This window comes from Hemitrygon akajei, chromosome 23 (assembly GCF_048418815.1).
Source record: "Hemitrygon akajei chromosome 23, sHemAka1.3, whole genome shotgun sequence".
Lineage (NCBI taxonomy): Eukaryota > Metazoa > Chordata > Chondrichthyes > Myliobatiformes > Dasyatidae > Hemitrygon > Hemitrygon akajei.
Genome location: NC_133146.1, coordinates 49792087 through 49812605, shown reverse-complemented (window position 1 = coordinate 49812605; position 20519 = coordinate 49792087). Strand labels below are relative to the sequence as shown.

At 40.2% G+C, this 20519-nt stretch overlaps 1 protein-coding gene across 5 annotated transcripts in view; it reads right to left on the bottom strand.

The window, feature by feature from the left end:
• LOC140715423 (disintegrin and metalloproteinase domain-containing protein 12-like) overlaps positions 1-20519 on the bottom strand; it is a 373939-nt gene that overhangs the window by 193639 nt on the left and 159781 nt on the right. Inside the window, exon 1 of one of the 5 annotated variants that reach the window (XM_073027592.1) lies at positions 12902-12921. The exons of the other annotated variants lie outside the window; for them this stretch is intronic. Coding sequence (XP_072883693.1) covers positions 12902-12906 — 5 coding nt within the window. The 5' untranslated portion in view covers positions 12907-12921. Of the gene's footprint in view, positions 1-12901; positions 12922-20519 lie in introns of those variants that run through there. 5 annotated transcript variants of the gene reach the window in all.

The following is a 20519-nucleotide window of genomic DNA, read 5'->3' as shown; positions in this document are numbered from 1 at the left end:
TGCTCTCCACTACCTTTCCTTTCCCCTTGTCTCTCTGTTCCTGTAACACTTATTAAACGATCGTAAGCAACATTTTATGCCTCATTCTTGACTTTCAAAGAGAAAAAACGTCAAGGTCCAACACCAATTTGCCATGTATTGGAAGTTATTATGAAGAAACTGTAACCATGTCAATTGGATATTAAAATAGCTGTAGTTTCAAATTTACTATTACTTCAATTTGTTGTCAGTGAAAACATCTACTACTTTCAATATGATTGAACAATTAATCAGATTGATAGCTACAACGTATCATGGTGAATGTTGGAGGAACTCAGCCAGAAACTTCACACTGAGTTCTTCCAGCATTTGCGTTGCTCTGGATTTCCAGCATCTGCATAACTTCATGGAATTGTACAAGATAGAACGAGGTCACTTGGCCCATCAAACCTGTTGGCTCTGTCAAAGAGTTCTACAGTTCATATCCTTACTCACTCTTATCCCATATTTTTGCCTACATTTCTCCATCAAGTATGTACCTAGTTCACCCCAAGGACTATAATTGAAACTGTATCTGCCACCTGTTAATCTATGGATCCAAATCGTAATATATCACTGCTTAAAATAAAGTCTTTCCTTTCTGAACTTAAAGTTTTTTAGACAATAAATAAAAATTGATCTCAACTGGTCTCATCCTTCACCCATTTTAAGTTGTCACTCTGTATTTACTCTTATCAGTATCCTTTTAATTTTAAACACATTAATCAAATTACCTCATATCCTTCACTATTCCAAAGAGAGCAAGCCAAGTTTCTACAGCCACTCCACGTATTTGTAAATCTGTATTCCTGCAACTAGTCCAGTCGATCCCTTATACAGTGCCTCGATAAAGTATTCAGCCCCCACAACATTTTACTGTCTGATTTTAAGATATATTTAAGATATACTGAAGTAGGATTTTTGAGCTTTTCTACAAAACATTGTGCATCATGTCAATTCAAAGGAAACCTGTCAACAATTTACTAAAAATTAAAAACCAAAATTGTGAGGCTGAAACCCACCAATTTGTTGATGTAGAAAATTGGAGGATTACCTGTCTTCAATGAATTTGCAAGAATAAATGACCCCTCTCTCTGTAAGGTCCAATAGTATGGTTGATTTTCATCAGAACAACTCAAAATGAAAACAAAAGAGCACTCAAGGCAAGTCAGGGAAATGGCAATAGAGAAGTACGAATCTGGGAAGGGTACAAAACTATCTCAAAGGCATTGAACATCCCTTGGAGCTCAGTGCAGTTGATTGTGTAAAAATGGAAAAAATATGAAACTACAGAAACACTGCCTATGTCAGGCCATCTCTCTAAGCTTAATCACTGGAGAAGAATCACACTTGAAAGAGAGACTGCTGTGATGGCAACAGTCACTCTAAGTGAGTTGCAGAAGCCAGTGTCTATAACTGGAGATGAAGTTCATGGCTCCATAATATCCAAGGCTTTGTACAAAAGGGTTTTTAAGCAAGAGTGGCAAGGAAGAAGCCCTGAGTAAAAAAAAATAAGCATGTATTTGCCCATAAAGACTTTGCAGAGTGTTATTTAGAAGACATTGTAAAGATGTGGAAGAAGGTCTTGTGATCAGATGAGACTAAAGTGGAACTTTTTGTCTCCAACACTAAGCAGTATGTGAAGCATTAATCTAATACTATGCTTCAGCCAGGTAACACCATCCCTATGTAAAGTATGGTAGAGGTAGCATCATGCTCTGGGAATGCTTTTCAACAGCACGGACTGGAAATCTGGTTGAGATTGATGGGAAGATGAATGCTGCTGAACACAGTGAGATTTTGGATAACAATGCTTAAACTGGGGAGAAAATTGATGTCCTTGAGTGGCCTAGTCAGAATCCTGACCTTAACCCAATTGAACATCTCTGGCAAGGCCTCAAGATTACTGTCCACCACCAGTCCCCTGGCACAGCTTGAGTAATTTTGGAAGGAGAAATGGGCTCCATCATATTGTGAAAAGCTGAGAGATATTTATCCAAAAAGACTACTGGCTGTAATAGCTACGAGAGGTGGTTCAACTCAGTACTGAGTAAATGGGGATAAATACTTTTGGACTGCTGACATTTCAGTTTTTGAATTTTTAGTTCTTCATACCTTACAATTTTCAGTGCTTTTTCAGGCTCTATTGTGGAAAATGGAGCATGTGATTCATAGACAAAAAATCTCAGTTAAATTGACCAAAATCCCTGGTTGTAATACTCATATATGTGAACAAAGAGTCAGAGGCTGAATATTTTTACAAGACTGGTGGGGAGTTGGCATAAAAAAGGCAGGAAGAATCTGAACTGAGCTGAGAACTTTACTGGTTTGACTCACCAAACTGTTCTGTTCTGGAGGTCTGAAGAATTGGAAGGAACTCAACTGATGCAATGTGGTAAGTGATATTTTCCAATTCTGCTAACAAAAGAGTCATTCTCGTGAACTGGAACAGTTAATTACAGAGATACTTAGAGTTATATCTTTGCAACTGCTAATCCTAAATTTTGTTTCCAATTTTACCCACGAAAAGGCCACTTATCATATTTCTATTTTTCTCACGCCACAGAACGGAACAATTCCACCAACTTCATTCTGTCAGTTATTTCCTATCGCTTGTTCTCTTCTCACAGGACCATCAGTTCCACCTAGATCCTCCACCCACCTGCACCAGGGATAATCTAAGGTAACTAACTAACCAACCAACTTTAGAATGTGGGAAAAGACCAGCAGATCCAGGAGAAACTTCACATCCAGGTCAGAATGGAACCCAAGCTGATGCAACCGTGAGGCATCAGCACTACCTATGCTGGCGATCAGGATGTCTGATCTTGCAGATAGTTTTGAGGAGCTAAATGAAATTAACCATTCAAGTGCATCAAAATGGCGAATCAACCAATTTTGTGGATTAACTCCAAAAGGGGGTAAACTACGCAGCCTTGGAGTTCAAGTCTGTTAACAGTTGGTCAGACAGGTGTTATTTGGCATCTCCCATCAGCTGCTGTGTGACTCACTTCTTAAAATAATGTGTCAGTTGTTCACCATTTTAAGCTCTCAGGGTGTCTGGTGATTGGATACAATTTATGAAGGCACAGAGACATTATAGCTGTCTCTCCAGCTACTTTCTATGAAACTGCAGTCAGGATAAATTTAAGTGGGTGAAGGGTCATACACTAAATTAAGTTTCATCCTCTTCCAAAAAAATATAAGGACATTGTTCTATGAGTTATTGTAAAGCTGCCAAGGGAATTCTTACTATAATAGGGCTAATTACTGAAATATATTCAGATGTTTAAATGGTGTGTATCATGAATTTCTTACATCTTGTGTACTTTTATTGAAGTTTGCAGTTGGATCTATTTCAAGATACATTCTGCTTCTTGTGTTTGCCCTGAAATATAACCTTTGCTGAGTTTCAGATGGAGTGAGGGAATACTACATTTACAGTTTTTGGAGAAAACATTTCAGTCAATGTCACAGACTAAACCATTTTAAAAAAAATAAATAAGTTGAAATAATCAGCTGGCCTCAGACATTGCAAGAGGACGCAGCACCCCTCTAAAAAAAATAATTAACAGCAACTGAATACAAAGCCTGCTAAAACACGATTTTGCCTGAAGGATTTGCAGTGACAGCTTTCATAGGCCACTTGGTAAGGCAGCTACCAAAGAAGGAAAAGCTGCCTCTTCCCTCCGGACTGCCTGTGAAATTGACTGCTGCAGACAGACTACTCCTCCGACCACCAGGGAAACCGAACCTCATAGATTCTCAGGCTATGAAAATCAGACACTTGTCGCCATCTCAGATCTGCATTGAGTTTTCAGGAGGGGCTGCAGAGGAAAGTTCAAGGGAGTAGTTAAAATAATTTTGATAAAGCAGAGAATGACAGAAAAGGGAAAAGTTCACATGACTTTGATGAGAGGGGCCCACATATTTTCCTACCCTATGCATCCACAGTCTATAGACTTCAAGGCAACAGTTATGATTTGTTCTTCTCCAGATATTGTTTCCTGAGACCAATATAAAAGCCACATACCACAGGCTAGCCCACATTTCTTCTGAACTAAAGTGAGACCCTCTGCATGAAATAAAATAGGAAGGCAACGTTAATGATTAACTTGCTGTCTCTACACTTCTATAAAAGATTTGTTCTACATTCTGGTTTAAATTTAAAACATAATTAATACAGGTCCATGTAGAAATTTTACTGACAAACTGATTTGTGGTTTACATCTGCTTCATAATGGCGTACAAATTGTGTCCGTTACCAACAAGTCAGTAAACACGAGGAAGTCTGCAGATGCTGGAAATCCAAAGCAACGCACACAAAACTCTGGAGGAACTCAGCAGGTCAGGCAGCATCTATGAAAGTGAACTAAGTATTGACATTTCAGGCCAAGACCCTACTTCAGGATTGAAAAGGAAGGGGTAAAACAATAGTCCTAATCACAGCATAGTTTGGTGTTATGTGAAGCTATTCCTTAAACTTATCAATTTCTCAGTCTTTCTCATTGCAATGCATCACATGACATCCAACAAGCCTCCTGGCAGAATGGAAATAATCTACAGAAGCAACGGAAATTGCTTCAACTTCCACTTGCATTACTTTCACTGAAGAATCAAGATGACCTATCAAGATGCAGTCGACTAGATGACAACTGCCTCTAAATGCATTTAGAGGCAAAGTGGCTAGAATCACCAGGCTCCCAAATGGATGCTCTATACTGAGCTCTGTTCCAGCAAGACAGATCATTATGAGGATGATGGAAAATATTTTAAAATGTTCTCAAAGCAAACTTGAAATAACTTACATCCTCACTGACTTACAGGTATCCCTGAACTTTACCAGCTCATAATGAAGAAGCATGTGAGTGACAGTGAAAACTTCATGTCCCTTCATCTGGACTGCACAGAAGCTCACTGTAGAGGGGGCTTCCTAAATTACCCAGCTACCTGCCCCTTTGAGGATCCTTTGCCCACCTATGTCAGAGGCTGCAAATTCCACAGTTGCCTCTTCAGCCACTGCAGAACCCATGGGACTGGAATGGAAGGATATCTTCCGTTCCAGTCTAGGTAGAATAGGAATGGAGAGTTTATAGATAGAAGGAGCACAGATATCTTATGAAATAAGCAATTAATCAGGTTTGCATCACTTGACGCAACAAACACATTAAGTTTGTTTCAAGAAAATGGTCAATCCAATGACTGAAGTGAAATGGCCTCCATGAACAGCTTAAATAATTTTTAAACTAAATTACAGAATTGGTTCAACTGTGACGAATATCAAAATTGTCAGATTAATGCAATCATAAAGCTCTTATCACACATGTCTCAGCAAGGCTGCAGTGCCTTATTTGAATAGCTGACAACTTATTGTCTGCAGATTGGCATATCCCTGGCCACCTGTGTGTGTGAAAAGTTCTGAGGTGGACTGGTGCTCCGTGGCCTCAATACTCTGTTGTGAAGGGTTGGCTCCCCACAACTCTGAGCTCTCATTTTCCAATGGAGTTGAGTGGGCTGCAAGTGTAACTAGGCCCCCAGGCAATATAGACTGAGCCCTTGCCTCTGTGCCATTATGAGCAGGCAAAGATGACGCCAACAGCTGTGAGGATTTTTCATAGGACAATCAAGATTAGCTTTGTCTGACTCCTGAATGAAATCAGGGACAAGAGAAAAAGGCAGAAGGCAAACTGCATGTGTAGTAACAAACAAGGGAATGCAATGTCCCAGTTGACCAACATGTCCCCCATTAGATTAGTGACAACAATAGAATACCATTGTAGCATAAGGTTAACACAAGGCTATTGCAGCTCAGGCTGTTCCGGAGTTTGGAGTTCAATTCCTGTGCCATTCTGTAAGGAGTCTCTGTATATCCTCCCCATCAAATGCATAGGTTTTCCCCAGGTCCTTTGGTTTCCTCCCACAATCCAAAGACATACTAGGTGAGTTAATTGGTCATTGTAGATTACCCTGTGATTAGGTTAGGGTTAATTGGGGTTGTAGGGTTGCTGGGGCAACGTGGCTCATAGGGCCAGAAGGGCCCCTCCGTGCTGTATCCCTAAAGAAAATAAATAAACATTTGCCAATTAAGTATTGCTGTAAGAAAATAAGGTCGGTTTTCCACTCTCTCCCATCTAAGAATCAACGTAAAAGTAGGACTTGATCTCAGCTGAATCCAGATGTTGCTTTACGTTCAGTTTATTTTAAAGGCTGATCAAGCACCATGTGGGACTGTTAATTTAGAAATGCCAGTCACTATAAATCAGCACCCGGAAATTGTGCTGTATTATAGATCTTAAAGGACTGCAGCATTATGTATCTCAAATGGTATTTCAGCCTTGGTCTTTGTCTGCTGTCTTCTATTCTGCAGTTCTGTCACGTTAAGCATTCAGGAAATCCTGGGAAGTTGTCATTGACACTTTGCAGACCTCTTTATAGGCACCTGGAAGGACTTCCAGGAAACAGAGGTGGGTTTCTGTTTGAGCTTTACCCATGTAAGTTCTATTCCCAAGAACAGCACAGAAGATACTTTGTTTATCCAAGAGACTAATATCCACAATCCGTCATCCTCACATCGCAAATCAGAGTTGTCTTCTGGTATAAGCCAAAAAGCTTTGCCTATTCACAAAGAATTCCAGCTGATTCAAGCAATTTAACCATTTGTGTAACTCAACGAAGACATACAACACAGCACTCACAATGCACTTTATTATGTGCAAGGTCGAAGCTTGGAAATGTGATGAAAAAGAACCATTACCAGCCTCAGCAATGTGCCACCAAGGTGTCCAATGAACAGGATGCTGAAGTCTGCATGCGCTATATATATTGGTATGAGATGAGGAGGACTTTCTTTAGCTAGAGAATGGTGAATCTGTAGAATTAGCTGCCACAGGCAACTGTGGAGGCCAAGTCTTTATGTATATTTAAGGCAGAGGTTAATCGATTCTTGACTGGTCAGGGCATAAAGGGATACGGGGAGAAGGCAGGAGATCGGAGCTGAGAGGAAAAATGGATCAGCCATGATGAAATGGCGTAGCAGACTCAATGCACCAAGTGGCATAATTCTGTTCCTATATCTTATGGTCTTAGTTGGATACTCAGACTCCTAAAGAAAGTTCACTACTCCCAGCTAATGCTCGTAATCATTGACATTGTTTACTGACTCTTCCATTACTATCTGGGCAGGCTGCAGTTCTACATCATCTGAAATGAGATAGACACAAGGTGAGATGTCTAGTGACAAGGTGCAAAAAGCCGAAGTGCCTAGTGCACCAGCTGCAATCTGTAAATCAGAAATGTCTTTACGATGAAAAATTGGTTCAAAAATAAATGTAATTAGGCATAAGGATAGCGTCAGTTTTAATGATTTTCACCATGGCACAATCCACAGTCACTCCGATGATGGATTGCAATGCAGGGATTCCCAAGCTAGGATCCATGGAACCCTTGGTTAAGGGTAAAGGTCCATGGGATAAACATCTGCTTCATAGGGTGAAAAACGTATCCTTTACATATTTTCAATAAAACCATAAGATATTGGGGCAGAATTAGGCCATTCAGCCCATTGAGTCTGTTCTACCATTCAATCATGGCTGATTTCAGTTATAATTTTGCAGTATTTGTTATCCTCTCTTTGCCTTTTGATATTCAGAAACACTTAGCTTGAAACTACACTTTCAAATATTGCTAAATATTTGTTTTGAAAGTCACCTGATCGTATCACTCAGCCAGCATATCCAAACTGTTAAGCTGACTAACTCCTCAGCACAGATTTCCATTTTCATAAATGATCAGCCAACGTTGCTCACTCAACTTAAGCTTGTCAGCAGCTTTTTCTCTGAAACGGTGGAACAGCGAGTGGTGGCAAATTCAACTTTCAACACGTTGACAAAGAAATGCTACAACACAGGAGAGAGTGCACACCCCACTTGTCAAATGCTTTCATCTATATCTCAGAGGAGGAGATAGAAGGGAATGACTTGGTGTTCTGGACAAGCTGAGGAACTAGGCAGCCCTACAGACATTGTGAGGGCAAGAGAGGACATTTTCAAGGAGAATGCCCAGAAACATGCCTTGAGTATACAAATGCAGTGTTTGTCTTCACATTCTTTGTCAAGTTTAGTAAATGCATATTCATATATTATACTTACAGTACTGCACCAGCCTCCCCTCTATGGACTCTTGTCTATATTTCTTGTCTCAGTAAAGCAGCCAACATAGTCAAAGACCACATCTACTCTAGACATTCTCTCTTCTCCCCTCTCCTCAGGCAGAAGATACAAAAGCCTGAAAGCACATACCACCAGGCCTAAAGCCAGCTACTATCTCACTGTTACCCGTCTCTTGAACTGACCTCTTGTACAATAAAGTGGAACCCCGACCTCACAATCTACCTCATTAATCTTGCACTTTATCATTTACCTGTACTGCACTCTTTTGCTAGCTTTTCCCTTATTCTAGCTCAATGCACTGTGTAATGATCTGATCTGTATAAACAGCATACAAGACAAGCCGTTCGCTGTATCTTTGCATACAAGGCTATTTTTGTTGTTCCTCTCCATGCCTTCTGGGAACTTTGCTCTTTCTTTAGCATTTTGTCTGTTTATGAGGCCGAGTCGTTAACTCGATACTCAACCCAACACGGATGGAAAGCACTCAAGGAGACGGCCAGGTTCAAACCAGAGACCACTTGCCTTGAAGTCCAGTGCAGATGCCACCACACCACTGGCTGGCTTATGCAAGACCATAAAACCATAATATATAGGAGTAGAAAAACACGAAATGCTGACAGAACTCAGCAGGCCAGACGGCATCTATGGGAGGAGGTAATAACGACGTTTCGGGCCGAAACCCTTCATCAGGAGTCATACAGGAGTAGCATTAGGTCATCTGGCCCATCGAGTCTGCTCTGCCATTTCATCACGGCCTATCCATTTCCCTCTCAGCCCCAATCTCCTGCCTTCTCCCCGTATCCCTTCATGCCCTGTCTAATCAAGAATCTATCAAATACAAGTGATGATAATAAACCAATATCAGTACCAGTGACCTACAAACTGCTAGTTCACCACAATGGCGGAACTCTCCCATCCATTAAACAAGAATCTTACCGCATTTGCATATTGAGCCCCTCAGTCTCGTGAGTTTAGTCTCTTTGCAAATCTCCTACTCGTATCGGAAAGCCAGCATACACTAATGTTGAAATAGTATGACCCTGATGTGCTTTCCTCTCTCCTGAGGTAAAACAGAGCAACTAATTGACAGGCATTGGCTTAATTACTTATTGTATTATAAATCCATACTTTCTATCCAATTCTGTCCAATTTAATCCACGTGCTATTTATAAATTCATCATATATAAATCCTGCCAATAAGATTTAAAACCACAGAATGCTATAAATCCACGTTGTAGGTCAGTGCACATCTGCAGCAAAACAAAACTGGGGACAGTATTGTAGTGGTTAGCGCAATGCTTTACAGTACAAGCAACCCGGTTCAACTCCCGCCACAGCCCGGAAGGAGTTTGTACGTTCTCCCCGTGACCGCGTGGATTTCCCCCCGGTGCTCCAGTATCCTACAGCAGTCTAAAGACGTAGCAGTTGGTAGATTGAGTGAGTCATTGTAAATTGTTCCGTGAGTAGGCTGGAATTAAATTGGGCAGCACAGCTTGAAGGCCTGGAAGGGCCTATTCCGGACTGTATCTCAATTAAAAAAAAGATAACAAGATAAGAAAAACATGTCCTTTGTACATCCCAGTTATAACATTGTAGTATTCACAAACTTTCCTTTGTCTTTTGTTATTAGAAACATTTAACTTGAAACTACAAATACAAATATTGTTAAAGTTTTAAATGTCACCAGAGTTTATAATAAAACCTGTAGTAATAAGCCAGGATTATTACGCAGTCTCAGCTGTACTTAGTTTTACTAATCTTCATGAATCTCTGCACCGACAATGAAAATTTACCTTTAATTGCTTCCAGCCTTCTCAGCTGCTTACAAGACCTTTAAACAGTGCGGAGTGTGTAACCTCAATAGCCAGGAATGGCAGAGGCAGCAACAAAGGACAAAGCTCACAGATGTACAACATCCTATTATGTTTATAATTCAAAGGAAATATTCTGGGGGCCTCCAGCTCACCTCAGCAGGGTCTAACTTCTCAAGGAAAAGCCTGTCAGAGAAATTTTCAGTAAGAACCTAAAATGGTGGCAACATTGAACTAAGCAGATTGAAAGATCATGGATATACAATTATCTAAGGAACAAAAATCAGACAGGAAGATGATTAGTTGATTTTTAAACTGGAGGAGGACATAGGTTCCTGGCAATTGGATTTCACTCATTTCTACTGTACTAGTGCCTAATCTATTAGAGGGTGGATCTCATTAAAACCTATTGAAAGTTGAAAAGCCGAGATAGAGTGAATGTTTCCTTTAGTGGGGAGTCTAGATCCAGAGGGTGCTGCCTCAGAATAGAGGACTGACTATTTAGAACGGAGATGAGGGAGAATTTCATTAGCAAAAGGTGATGAATCTGTGGAACTTATTGCCACAGGCAGCTGTGGAGGAGAGGTCATTGGGTGTATTTAAGGTGGAGATTGATAGGTTCTTGATTAGTCAGGGCGTGAAAAGCTACGGGGAGACGTCAAGAGAATGGGGTTGAGAGGGAAAATGGATCAGCCGTGATGACACGGTGGAACAGACTTGATGGGCTGAATGGCCTAATTCTGCTCTTATGATTTATGGTCTGATCTGATCTCTTGCAATCATGAAATGCTGATCTACACTCTGAAACACGTACGAATACCAGCCAATGCATCCTAGGTGGAACATCGCCTAATTTAGTGGAGATGGAAGCACTTCAGGTATAGCAATCAGAGGAAGATACCAGTCTTTAAAAATGCAGTCCCATGTCCAGTGATATCAATACACACTCTGGATTTGGGTGGTCAATTAACACATACAAAATGCTAGCAAGACCATCACTGGCAAATATTAAAACATGCAACAAGGTATTTTTTAAGGCAGAGGTTGATAGATTCTTAATTAGTCATGGATCAAAGAGATATGGAAAGTCAGGGAATTGGGGCTGAGAGGGAAACAGATCAGCCATGATGAAATGGCAGAGCAGACTTGATGGGTCAAACAGGCCTAATTCTGCTTCCATATCTTTTAGTCTTATGGTCTAAGATAATAAAAGTAAGTAATATATCCAATTCCAAATTGTTAGAGGCCAAGGAGGAGCAAAGAGGTGACGACAGAAGTTGATATAGCTGTCAGAATGGCAAACTGTGTTTCTCCTTTAAACAGTAATGAACATAAACAAACAGTGCATAAGTTCTATAAAAGACTAATTAGGATTTAGCTGGAATATGTGGCTATTTCAGGGCACCTTACTTTAGGGACGATGTCAAGATATCACAGATAAAACTGAAGGGAACAACATTAAGGATGAAAGACAACGGTTCGAGGATAGACTTGGAAAACGGAGATTGCTTCTGATCGACAGAATATGTTAAGGAGAGATTTGAAGGAGTTGTTCAAAATCACAAATAATTGAGACAGGGATCAGCTTCCAGGCACAAGCGAATTGGGAGCCTCAGACTAAGAAGAAGAGATGACATGAGGAAAAATAAAAGTTAAGCTGTGCGTTGAAATGGTTCAGGATTTACTATAACCTTCAAAATGGAACTGGATAAGTAGTTGAAGGGGAAAATACTTGGAGGACTCTGGGGAAAGAGCAGGGAGTAGTTCTAATTGGACAACCTTTCAAAGAATATGGAATGAATACACCCTTTCTGTGCTGGACCATTCTCTAATTCTGGAAATATTCTAGAATAAAAATACATTTTGGGGGGAAATACTCCAAAGATGTTCAAACTGAAAAAACAAATTACACAACTGCCTCTTCTTTTGGCAACCTACATCTGGCTAGGTTTTATTTGGCAACCAGTTTGACATAAGCTTTCAAGATGCAAGAGCCTTTAATTGTCTCTAATATGTACAATCCTTGAGTTGTTTTATCTGCTTAATAGACAGAGCTTTGCATAATCTGCACAGCAAGGGGTAATGATTAACAACAACCAGAAATGTATATATTTTACAGTTTCCTTTTCCAACTTAACTGAAATGGGATCCAAGAACTATTAGGATCTCAGCACTGATAATGTGAGGCAAAACTTTCCAGACAGTTCAGTAATTGAGTCCTACATTTTCTGGCTATTTTCACTTAGTTTCCAATGCTCTGCAGGCTTTCTCAGATTTGGATTTAGTAACTAGGTTCAGTGATAACAGAAAAATGATTTTACATTATAGATTATAAATCAATGGAATGAAGTCCAGCCAGCTTCTCTCATGGATATCTGATCTGTTCTGTCAATGTATCAGCCAGTTAGGGAAGCTCTTTTTTTGTTACCAACCTGAGGAAAATGACTACACTGGGAAAGCATTAGATCCATTATCATTCAAGTTTCCTAGGCTGAGACATAAAGCAGTTGAGAGTAGGCCAGAACATTGCCTGTACATCAGTAAAAGGCAGAATTGCCTTCTCCGGAGTTGTAGCCCTCCAAATTAAATAACATTTCACTTTTCTGACAATTGTTCCCTGACTTCCAACAATTCACCTCCCTCATTTTAGTGCCCAAATGCCGTTCCCAACTCTTCCAATTTCTCCGAACAGGACGATCACTCTCTCCTCTTCCCAAAGCATGCTCCCTTCCCCATGCTGATCATCTCTTGCTCCCTCCTCTACCTTCCTGATACAGCATGCTTCTGCCCACCGGCTAACCAGCCTCTCAATCTGCTTGGGGAATGGCGTCAAAAAGTTTAAGTTCAGCAGTAGCTGCAGAAGGTCTATATCAATAGGTTTTCTGAACTCAAAACTTTACATACCCCATTTCTTCCTCCCTGCTCAGTCAATTCTCCTTAATTTTCTGGGCCACCGACATTATAAAGCACAGCCTTTTTTTGACAGGAGGATAAGATTAAGAAGACAGCTTAATGAATCTATTGTTGCCCAGTGATCTGCTCCCATGAAGAGGTCAGAACACAGTGAGGGAGTGCCTTGAAGAAAGATAATTGCTAGGATTTGGCATGAGTGATCTGCTTCTCAAAACCATGCCTGAATTGGACTGAATACACTGCCTGTTTATCTGCTGATTTATGAAGGTTTAGTATGTACTCTGTGGTTCAAAGTTGCATAAATCTCAGAGAAATTTATTTAAATAATATTAAAGATGAGGGACAGGCAGCTATGATTTTGCAATATTTTAGCAAACATAATCTTATAAAAAGATAATTCAGTTCCTGAGACATAAATGGTTGCAAAAAAAAAATCAATTGGATTCATCTGTCTTCAAGTGTTTGAACAATTCACATTAGCCCGTGAATTGTCCCAAATGTAACATTTATTTTGACTCACTGAAAGTTTCAACAAAAGACTTTTCTGCCTCATTGGGTCCTGAATTCATGTTTTTGTAGCTCTATGGAAAGTTTATGTTCTGCCAGTCTGTGTAGGAAATTGAATGTGGCATTAGAAAGAGGAAGTAGCATGCGTAGGTTTCTATGCCAAACCTGCTGTTCAGTGACATCACATCTCCATGTGGTAAGAAATACAATGCAAATACATATCCTGTGCTCAGCCAACAATAGCATTAGCACAGAGCATTCTGATGATTTAGATCAAGAACCTACTGAATATTTAAGATTGCTTTCTAAATATACAAATTTTTGAATGTAGAAATAACACAGAAACAGCAAGCTTATATTAGTAATAACTTTCTCTGGAACAGCTCGGCAAATCTGAACTCTAGAAGGGGGATTGCATCTGTTTTTGATCATCAGAAAAAATGTCACTCCATCAACACACTCAACTCACCAATCTATAGGGTGTCAGGACCTCTCCTGCAACAAGGGGTCAGCTACACTCTGTGGGGGGATTTGAGAGCTGATGAGGTCCCACTTTCCTTTGCACAAATGTCCTTGAGTTGAGTGAGTGAGGCCTCTGTCAGACAGGGTTGACTATGGATGTTGCTTCCTAGCCATCTAGATGTGCAAGCCTGGGCAGTACGATATGGAGAGCAAGCCTTCCCCATGAGTGGGTGATGCACCACCAATAACTCTCGGAGACGTGAGGCGAGATATAGGCTTTTATTGGCAGGAAGAAAGAACAAGCAGCAAATGACCACCACACTACATCCTGGGGACTGAGGCCGGGGCTGTGTCTCCGATCGCCTTTATACCGGGGTCCGTGGGAGGAACCACGGTCTGTGGGAGGAGCCACAGGAGCAGTCAGCAGGTGGGGCGTGTCCAGACAGGTATATGTAGTTCACCACAGTGGGTATGACTACAAGGCAGTAGAGGTTTGAGATCAGAATTTTCCTTCTTCTAGATGAGCTACCAACCACAGCTGACAAGCCCCAACTACCCAAAGCGATTGGTTTTAAGATGCCTTTGCTTCATCTCCTGTCAGCAGAAATGGTTCCACTGGGCTCAGTAGTGAAGCCACACGTGAAGTCCAGGAGCTGGACTTGGTTGTTAGAGGCTATTTGTAGTGCACACCATTGGGAGCATTTAATAGGTAGTGGGAGCTAAAGCTGTACAAAATCATTCTACTAATTTCGCAATCTTCATTATTGCCAGTGGCATTATCAGGAAATAAAAATATAAATTGCTGGAAAACCTCTGGAGGTCTGGCAACTCTGAAGAAGGGTCTTCGACCTGAACCCCTAACTATTCTTCTGTCCATTGATGCTGCCTGACCTGCTGAGTAGTTTTTTTAAAAAATATATTTTCTGTTTTTATTTCAGAATTCCAAAATCTGCAGCTTTTTATTTGATTTTCCACTGTCAACATTCCTGGGGTTACTAATGAGAAACACTGGTTTCAGTGTTCCAGTGTAAACAGTGTAGTCCAGGTGCTTGCTATACCGCAGCAAGAGATTTACCCTTTGAGACCACCTCTCATCTGGAGTGTAATAGAATAGTCCCTGTTTTTCTGGTTCACTGGAAAATCTTGCTCCACCACGGTATGAGGCATGTCAGACTAATGAAATATAGCTATATTCGCCTTTGCTTTGTTATAAATGATTACAAGATACCAAAGGCATTCTAGTGTTTAATATTTAATGCATCTAACATCCTTCAGTATGCAGGATTAAGTTACACTAGTGTGGTAATTACGGCCATTGCAGTCTTCCCACTGCTGCCATCAGGAAAAAGGTACAGGAGCCTCAGGATTCCAGGTTCAATAACAGTTATCACCCTCAACCACCAGCTTCTTAAATCAAAGGGGATAACTTCGTTTAACTTCACTTGCCCTATCACTGAAATGTTCCTGCAACCTATGGACTCACTTTCAAAGACTCTCCATGTCATGTTCTCAAAATTTGCTGCTTATTTAGTTATTATTATTTCCTTCTTTTTGTATTTGCAGAGTTTTTTGTTTTGTCGCACACTGGTTGAACACCCAAGTTGGTGCTGTCTTTCATTGATTATTATTCTGTTGTGGATTTATTTAGAATGGTGACGCACTCAATAAATCCATAATATGTGTACTTCAATAATAAATTTATGGACTTTTCACCTCATGTTCTCAATATGTACTTCTAATTTATTAGTTATTATTATTACTATGTGTTCTTTCCTTTTGCATTTGCAAAGTTTATTGTCTTTTGCACACTAGTTGCCTTTCATTGATTCTATTACAGTTATTGGATTTATTGAGAATGCCCACAAGAAAATGAATCTCAAGGGTGTATAAGATAACACATATGTACTTTGATAATAAATTTACTTTGAACTTTAATGCCTCACTAAAAAAATCTGCTAATGTCATGTGAACGTACTTGAGACCCCCTTTGTTTTTTGCAAGATATTGGATAATGCTTTTCCATAAAAAAATGATCCTGTCACTACAGCAGGGGACACGACTGTGAAGACAGTTACAATGTAAAGATTTATCGATGAAAGTAGAGGCGAGATGCCTTACTCGAAAGCAATTGCTTGTGAAACTACATTGACCACATCTAAAAGTGAAAGGAATAGAACTTTCAGCTTCTGCCACTGATCGATCAGTTCTTCCCCATGTTGTAATTTGAACCAGTCAGTTGACACAAAGGGCTATTTTATTGTTGATTGACTCTTGGCTCTCATGCCATGAAATGTCAGTAATTCCCTCCCCCCATTGCATGCCAAATTTGTCAATGTATTGTGCTGTGCAGTAGTCTCAACTGCTCTGGATGTAATGGTGAACAGCGGACCAACGCTTACAAGCTTTTGGGCGTTGTTTTGCCTTTCAGAGTAGAGTTCATCTGTGCAGAGGCCAGAGAGCTTTAAGTGAGGTTCCACTTATTGGGAGCTACAGTGACACTGTATTCAGATCAGGGAATGACGTACACTAAAGGTTATGAAGGAATAATATGAATCTTGTCATTTCTTCCACCTGAGTGTAGGTGTGTTATGCCGATGGGGAGGCCTTGATCAAAGAAAAGGTAATTTAGTATGCATTACAGACTTTTACTTTGCAAGCTCCATTGATGAACAGGCCTTATGAATCATTACCCTCATTGGAAGATGAGTGATGACAAATCCCAGTGCCACTCTCCCCTCAGTTAAATAAAAAAAAGAATTACCTTCATGAGTAATGCAGCCTCAGATATTACAGTGAGCGTCAAGTTTAGAAATATAACCCAAATCCACTACTGGTGACAAGAATGATACAGTAACCGGGGAATTAACGGGCACTGTCACCATGACCTCCAATAAGAGTTCTGTCTAGGCAATGGAAGCACATATGAAGTTCTCGCAGGATGTCACATTCTTCATTTTGAAGACATTGAAATCTGAAGACTCTCATTCATCACAGAGGTCTATTTACAATGTCTGAAGCTACACGAGATAGTTTCTTTGTGGATGGGCATCTGTTTGCCTTTTGCACTCACGTTCTAAGACTCTGTCTCAGGCTTATGGCAATGGTCCTACAAAGGATGCCAACGAGTCAGCAAAGACAGTACTGAAACACCATGGATAAAGCTACCCAGAAGCTGAATGCAGGAAAAAAATGCTCTCTGGTAGTTGTGGTATAGTCTGGAACCTTGGAGAGTCCTGGAGCGGTGCTGAAGTAATCTGCAGGTAGTTTCAGGATGCTGGTTCAATCTGTTTGATGTTGATGCATTCCTTCAGTGGAGAGGACAAGAAGAATGCAGGTTAGGGTAGTCTGTTGAGTGTGTTCCATGATATTTATTGCGTGAAGTTTTAAGTTCCATTTTATGTGGTATTGGTAGAAACGTGAGTTGCACGGCCAGTGATATCATGAAGTGGGTTCCTTGCAGTCCACACAAGTTGGCAAACTAATGAGTACACAAATGGAATGGACATGACACGACAAAACTATTAGATATATTTTTTCTGAATTGCAATTGCTGCAGTTTGCAGCCTGCAATTCCCATTTTAAAGATGCAGCTTTGAACCAACTAAACAAACGCATATGCAATTTCCTGGGGGATTCGGCGAACTTGAGTCTCAAGAGCGTGGGTAAGGATGGGTCAGCCATTACTGGGGGTGGTTGCTGCATCGAGGCCTGACAGCAGAAGGCGAACATGTGGCTGGCTCCGTCACAATGCGCCAATTAAATCGTCGAGCAAGATTACAATCGTAGAGGATGAGAGCAGAGAATGGACAGGTGTTTGCTGCCGTCTGCCTGCATCGGTCTGATCTCCCTCTCTTCTTCCTGTTGCAATGGAGTGGGAGGTTCTGAAGTCTTGGGTCCCACGCTACTGGGTTCGGGAGCAGTTGTTGCCCTCACTCGCCTCATTGCTGAGCGGGATCCACAGCTGTGGACTCAGTTTTGGGGACTCTGCACTTCATGTTCCATGTATTTTTGTTTACTCTCTTTTTTACTATCTGCATGATTTGTCCCTTTTTGTAAATTGGACATGTGATGGTCTTGTTGTGTGTGCTTTTTAGTGAATTCTTTGTTTTGTGGATTGCTGCAAGACGAATCTCAAGGATGCATTTGCTGTACATATGTCAATAAATTTGAACTTTGAACTTTGACATGTCACCCAAAATGATTATTAACTCATTCTGATTTATGTGATAATCAATACTGGGGTGTGCAGTACTTAAAAATGCAATGCAATCTAATTTCTGGGCTTAAGTGCAGTACTTACAGAAAAAGATATTATCAATTTATTTTTCTGTGACCCAGGTAGCAGCATTTCAAAGTTTTAATGGAAAAACTAATTATAATTAGCGTCAATCAAACTTTAAAGTGTATCTACAATCTGAGCACATATAATGTAGATCTATTAACTTCTTTCACTCAGTGGATTCATATATAATTATGTAAGGTAACCTGTTTAACCTTATACTCTTTACTAATAGAAAAAAATGGTGTCAAACTAGAAAAACAAAAATCCTTAAAATATATGTGGCCCCTAATAGTAGGTACCATTGGAGTTTGCCGCCTTTAACTTCAACAAACAATCATTACATAAACAGGAGGATGCTCAAATGTGCCACAGCACTACCATTTTGATACTCTTACATCCTAAATTGCAAATTTTCCAAATTAACAGACCATAGTTCAACAAAGGATTACCACAATTTATTCTAACATCCCTATTCTTCTTAGATGAACACTCACTGATTATCTTAGTGGCTGGATCCCCATAACTGTGTAATTTCTTTATCAAAGTAAAATAAATTAGAAGCATAAACCCTGCTTTTGCAAAATACTGCATTATTTATGCACTGGAGAGCAAACCGCTGTTAGGTTCCTACAACTATTTGTTAATCACACACAAAATTGTGGTCTATGTATTTCTACACAGCAAGTTTTCCTCTTGGGGGACAAAAAGAATCCTTTGAATAGTTAGTTAGGCTGTTCATTGTGCAAACCCAAAACCATATATAGAATTTGTGGTTTTACATGAAGACAAATATGAATGTATGATATTAATAACTGAATAAACATTCACAATGGGCTTCTAACAGGATACATGACTGAAAAGTAACCCAGATTACCAATATGTTTTGCATTACTGCTTAAATGGGGCAGATCTCCTGCTGTGAGAACATCATCCACATGTCCTTAAGCCATTACATTTCTTTTATTATGCTCTTGGGAAGCTGGGTCCTACAGCTCTGCACAGTGTAAGACCTTCCTTCTCGGATGTGACAATACACTGTGAGAACAGCTACGACAGCTGGTGAGGTCCCTTGACTTTCCAGTTAGGCTCACAACTTATCTTTGACATCATGAGTATTCAGAAACAGCCAGGATGTACAGTACTGTGCAAAAGTCTTAGGGACCCTAACTACATATATCTGTGCCTAAGACTTTTGCACAGTACTGTATGTTAAAATAACTACATTAAAATGTTAAAAACAATTTAAAAATAACTAAAGTAAGTATATCAAAATGTCTACTTACGTTTCCCAACAGCTGTGATTTCAGTGGGTTCACTGGGCTTGCTCAGCCTAGTGCTTGGTGTGAGAGAGAGCTGGGAAATCGGAAGAAGTCTGTGCTGCCCAGATGGAATACGCTGGTCCATTGGTGCAGCACATACCCAACTGACAGCAAATAATACAGGTCAGAAAGCGGAATGACAGCACTGAACTTAAAACTTCTAATGTGATGTGTGGTCACAGTGTGGCAGAAGTGCTGGCACCCAAGTGAAAATGGCCCAAAACTATTTGATTCAGGTCATTTGTAAATGTCTAAGATAGTAATAACACAAAATAAACACCAGGCCAGACACCACCGATCCTAGCTTGCTGACAAGCCTCACTTTGGAGGTATCTGTCCTAGAGGACTTAGTTTGCTTGTTTGTGGAGGGCTGAACAAGCTGACTCTCCATTATAAACACTTTTAAGTAGCTGGGAACATTTAAAAACTATTCTAATAAACTTAAATATTTACATACGATACTGTGCAAAAAGACTTGAGACACATCTATGGAGTGAGGTGAGCTAATACTTTGGCACAGTATTGTATTTGTCAAGCAAGTCTGTAAATCTGGTGGGAGCAAAGGATGTTGGGAATGGTGAGGGTGGAGGGGTGTGGGACAAGTGGCAGAGAAGGAGTGCCAAGGACAGAGGGTGGTGTTGATGCAGCCAGTCCTGAGACACCAGGCAAGATCATTTCATTCCAAACAGCTGTTTTATTGGTCATTACAGAATATCTATCTAGTGCTTCTCGTTCCCTCGCCTCTCCCTTCCCCTTTTTCCAAACATGATTCCTTTTATTATATATATATATAGACACACACACACACATACATATATATCTAAGACTTTTGCGCAGTACTGTAAAATAAAAATACTAGAAAAATTAGGAAGCATAACTTTACTTAAAAGTAGCTTAAATACTAATAAATCAAAAAAAGTGAAAAGAAGAAAATACTTAGGTGTTTCCATAGAGATGGACAGTCAAATAAATGGAGGTGAGTTCTTTTTTAATCAGCCGTCCCTGACATAAATGTGAGCTGCTGTTTGCAAAATGGACC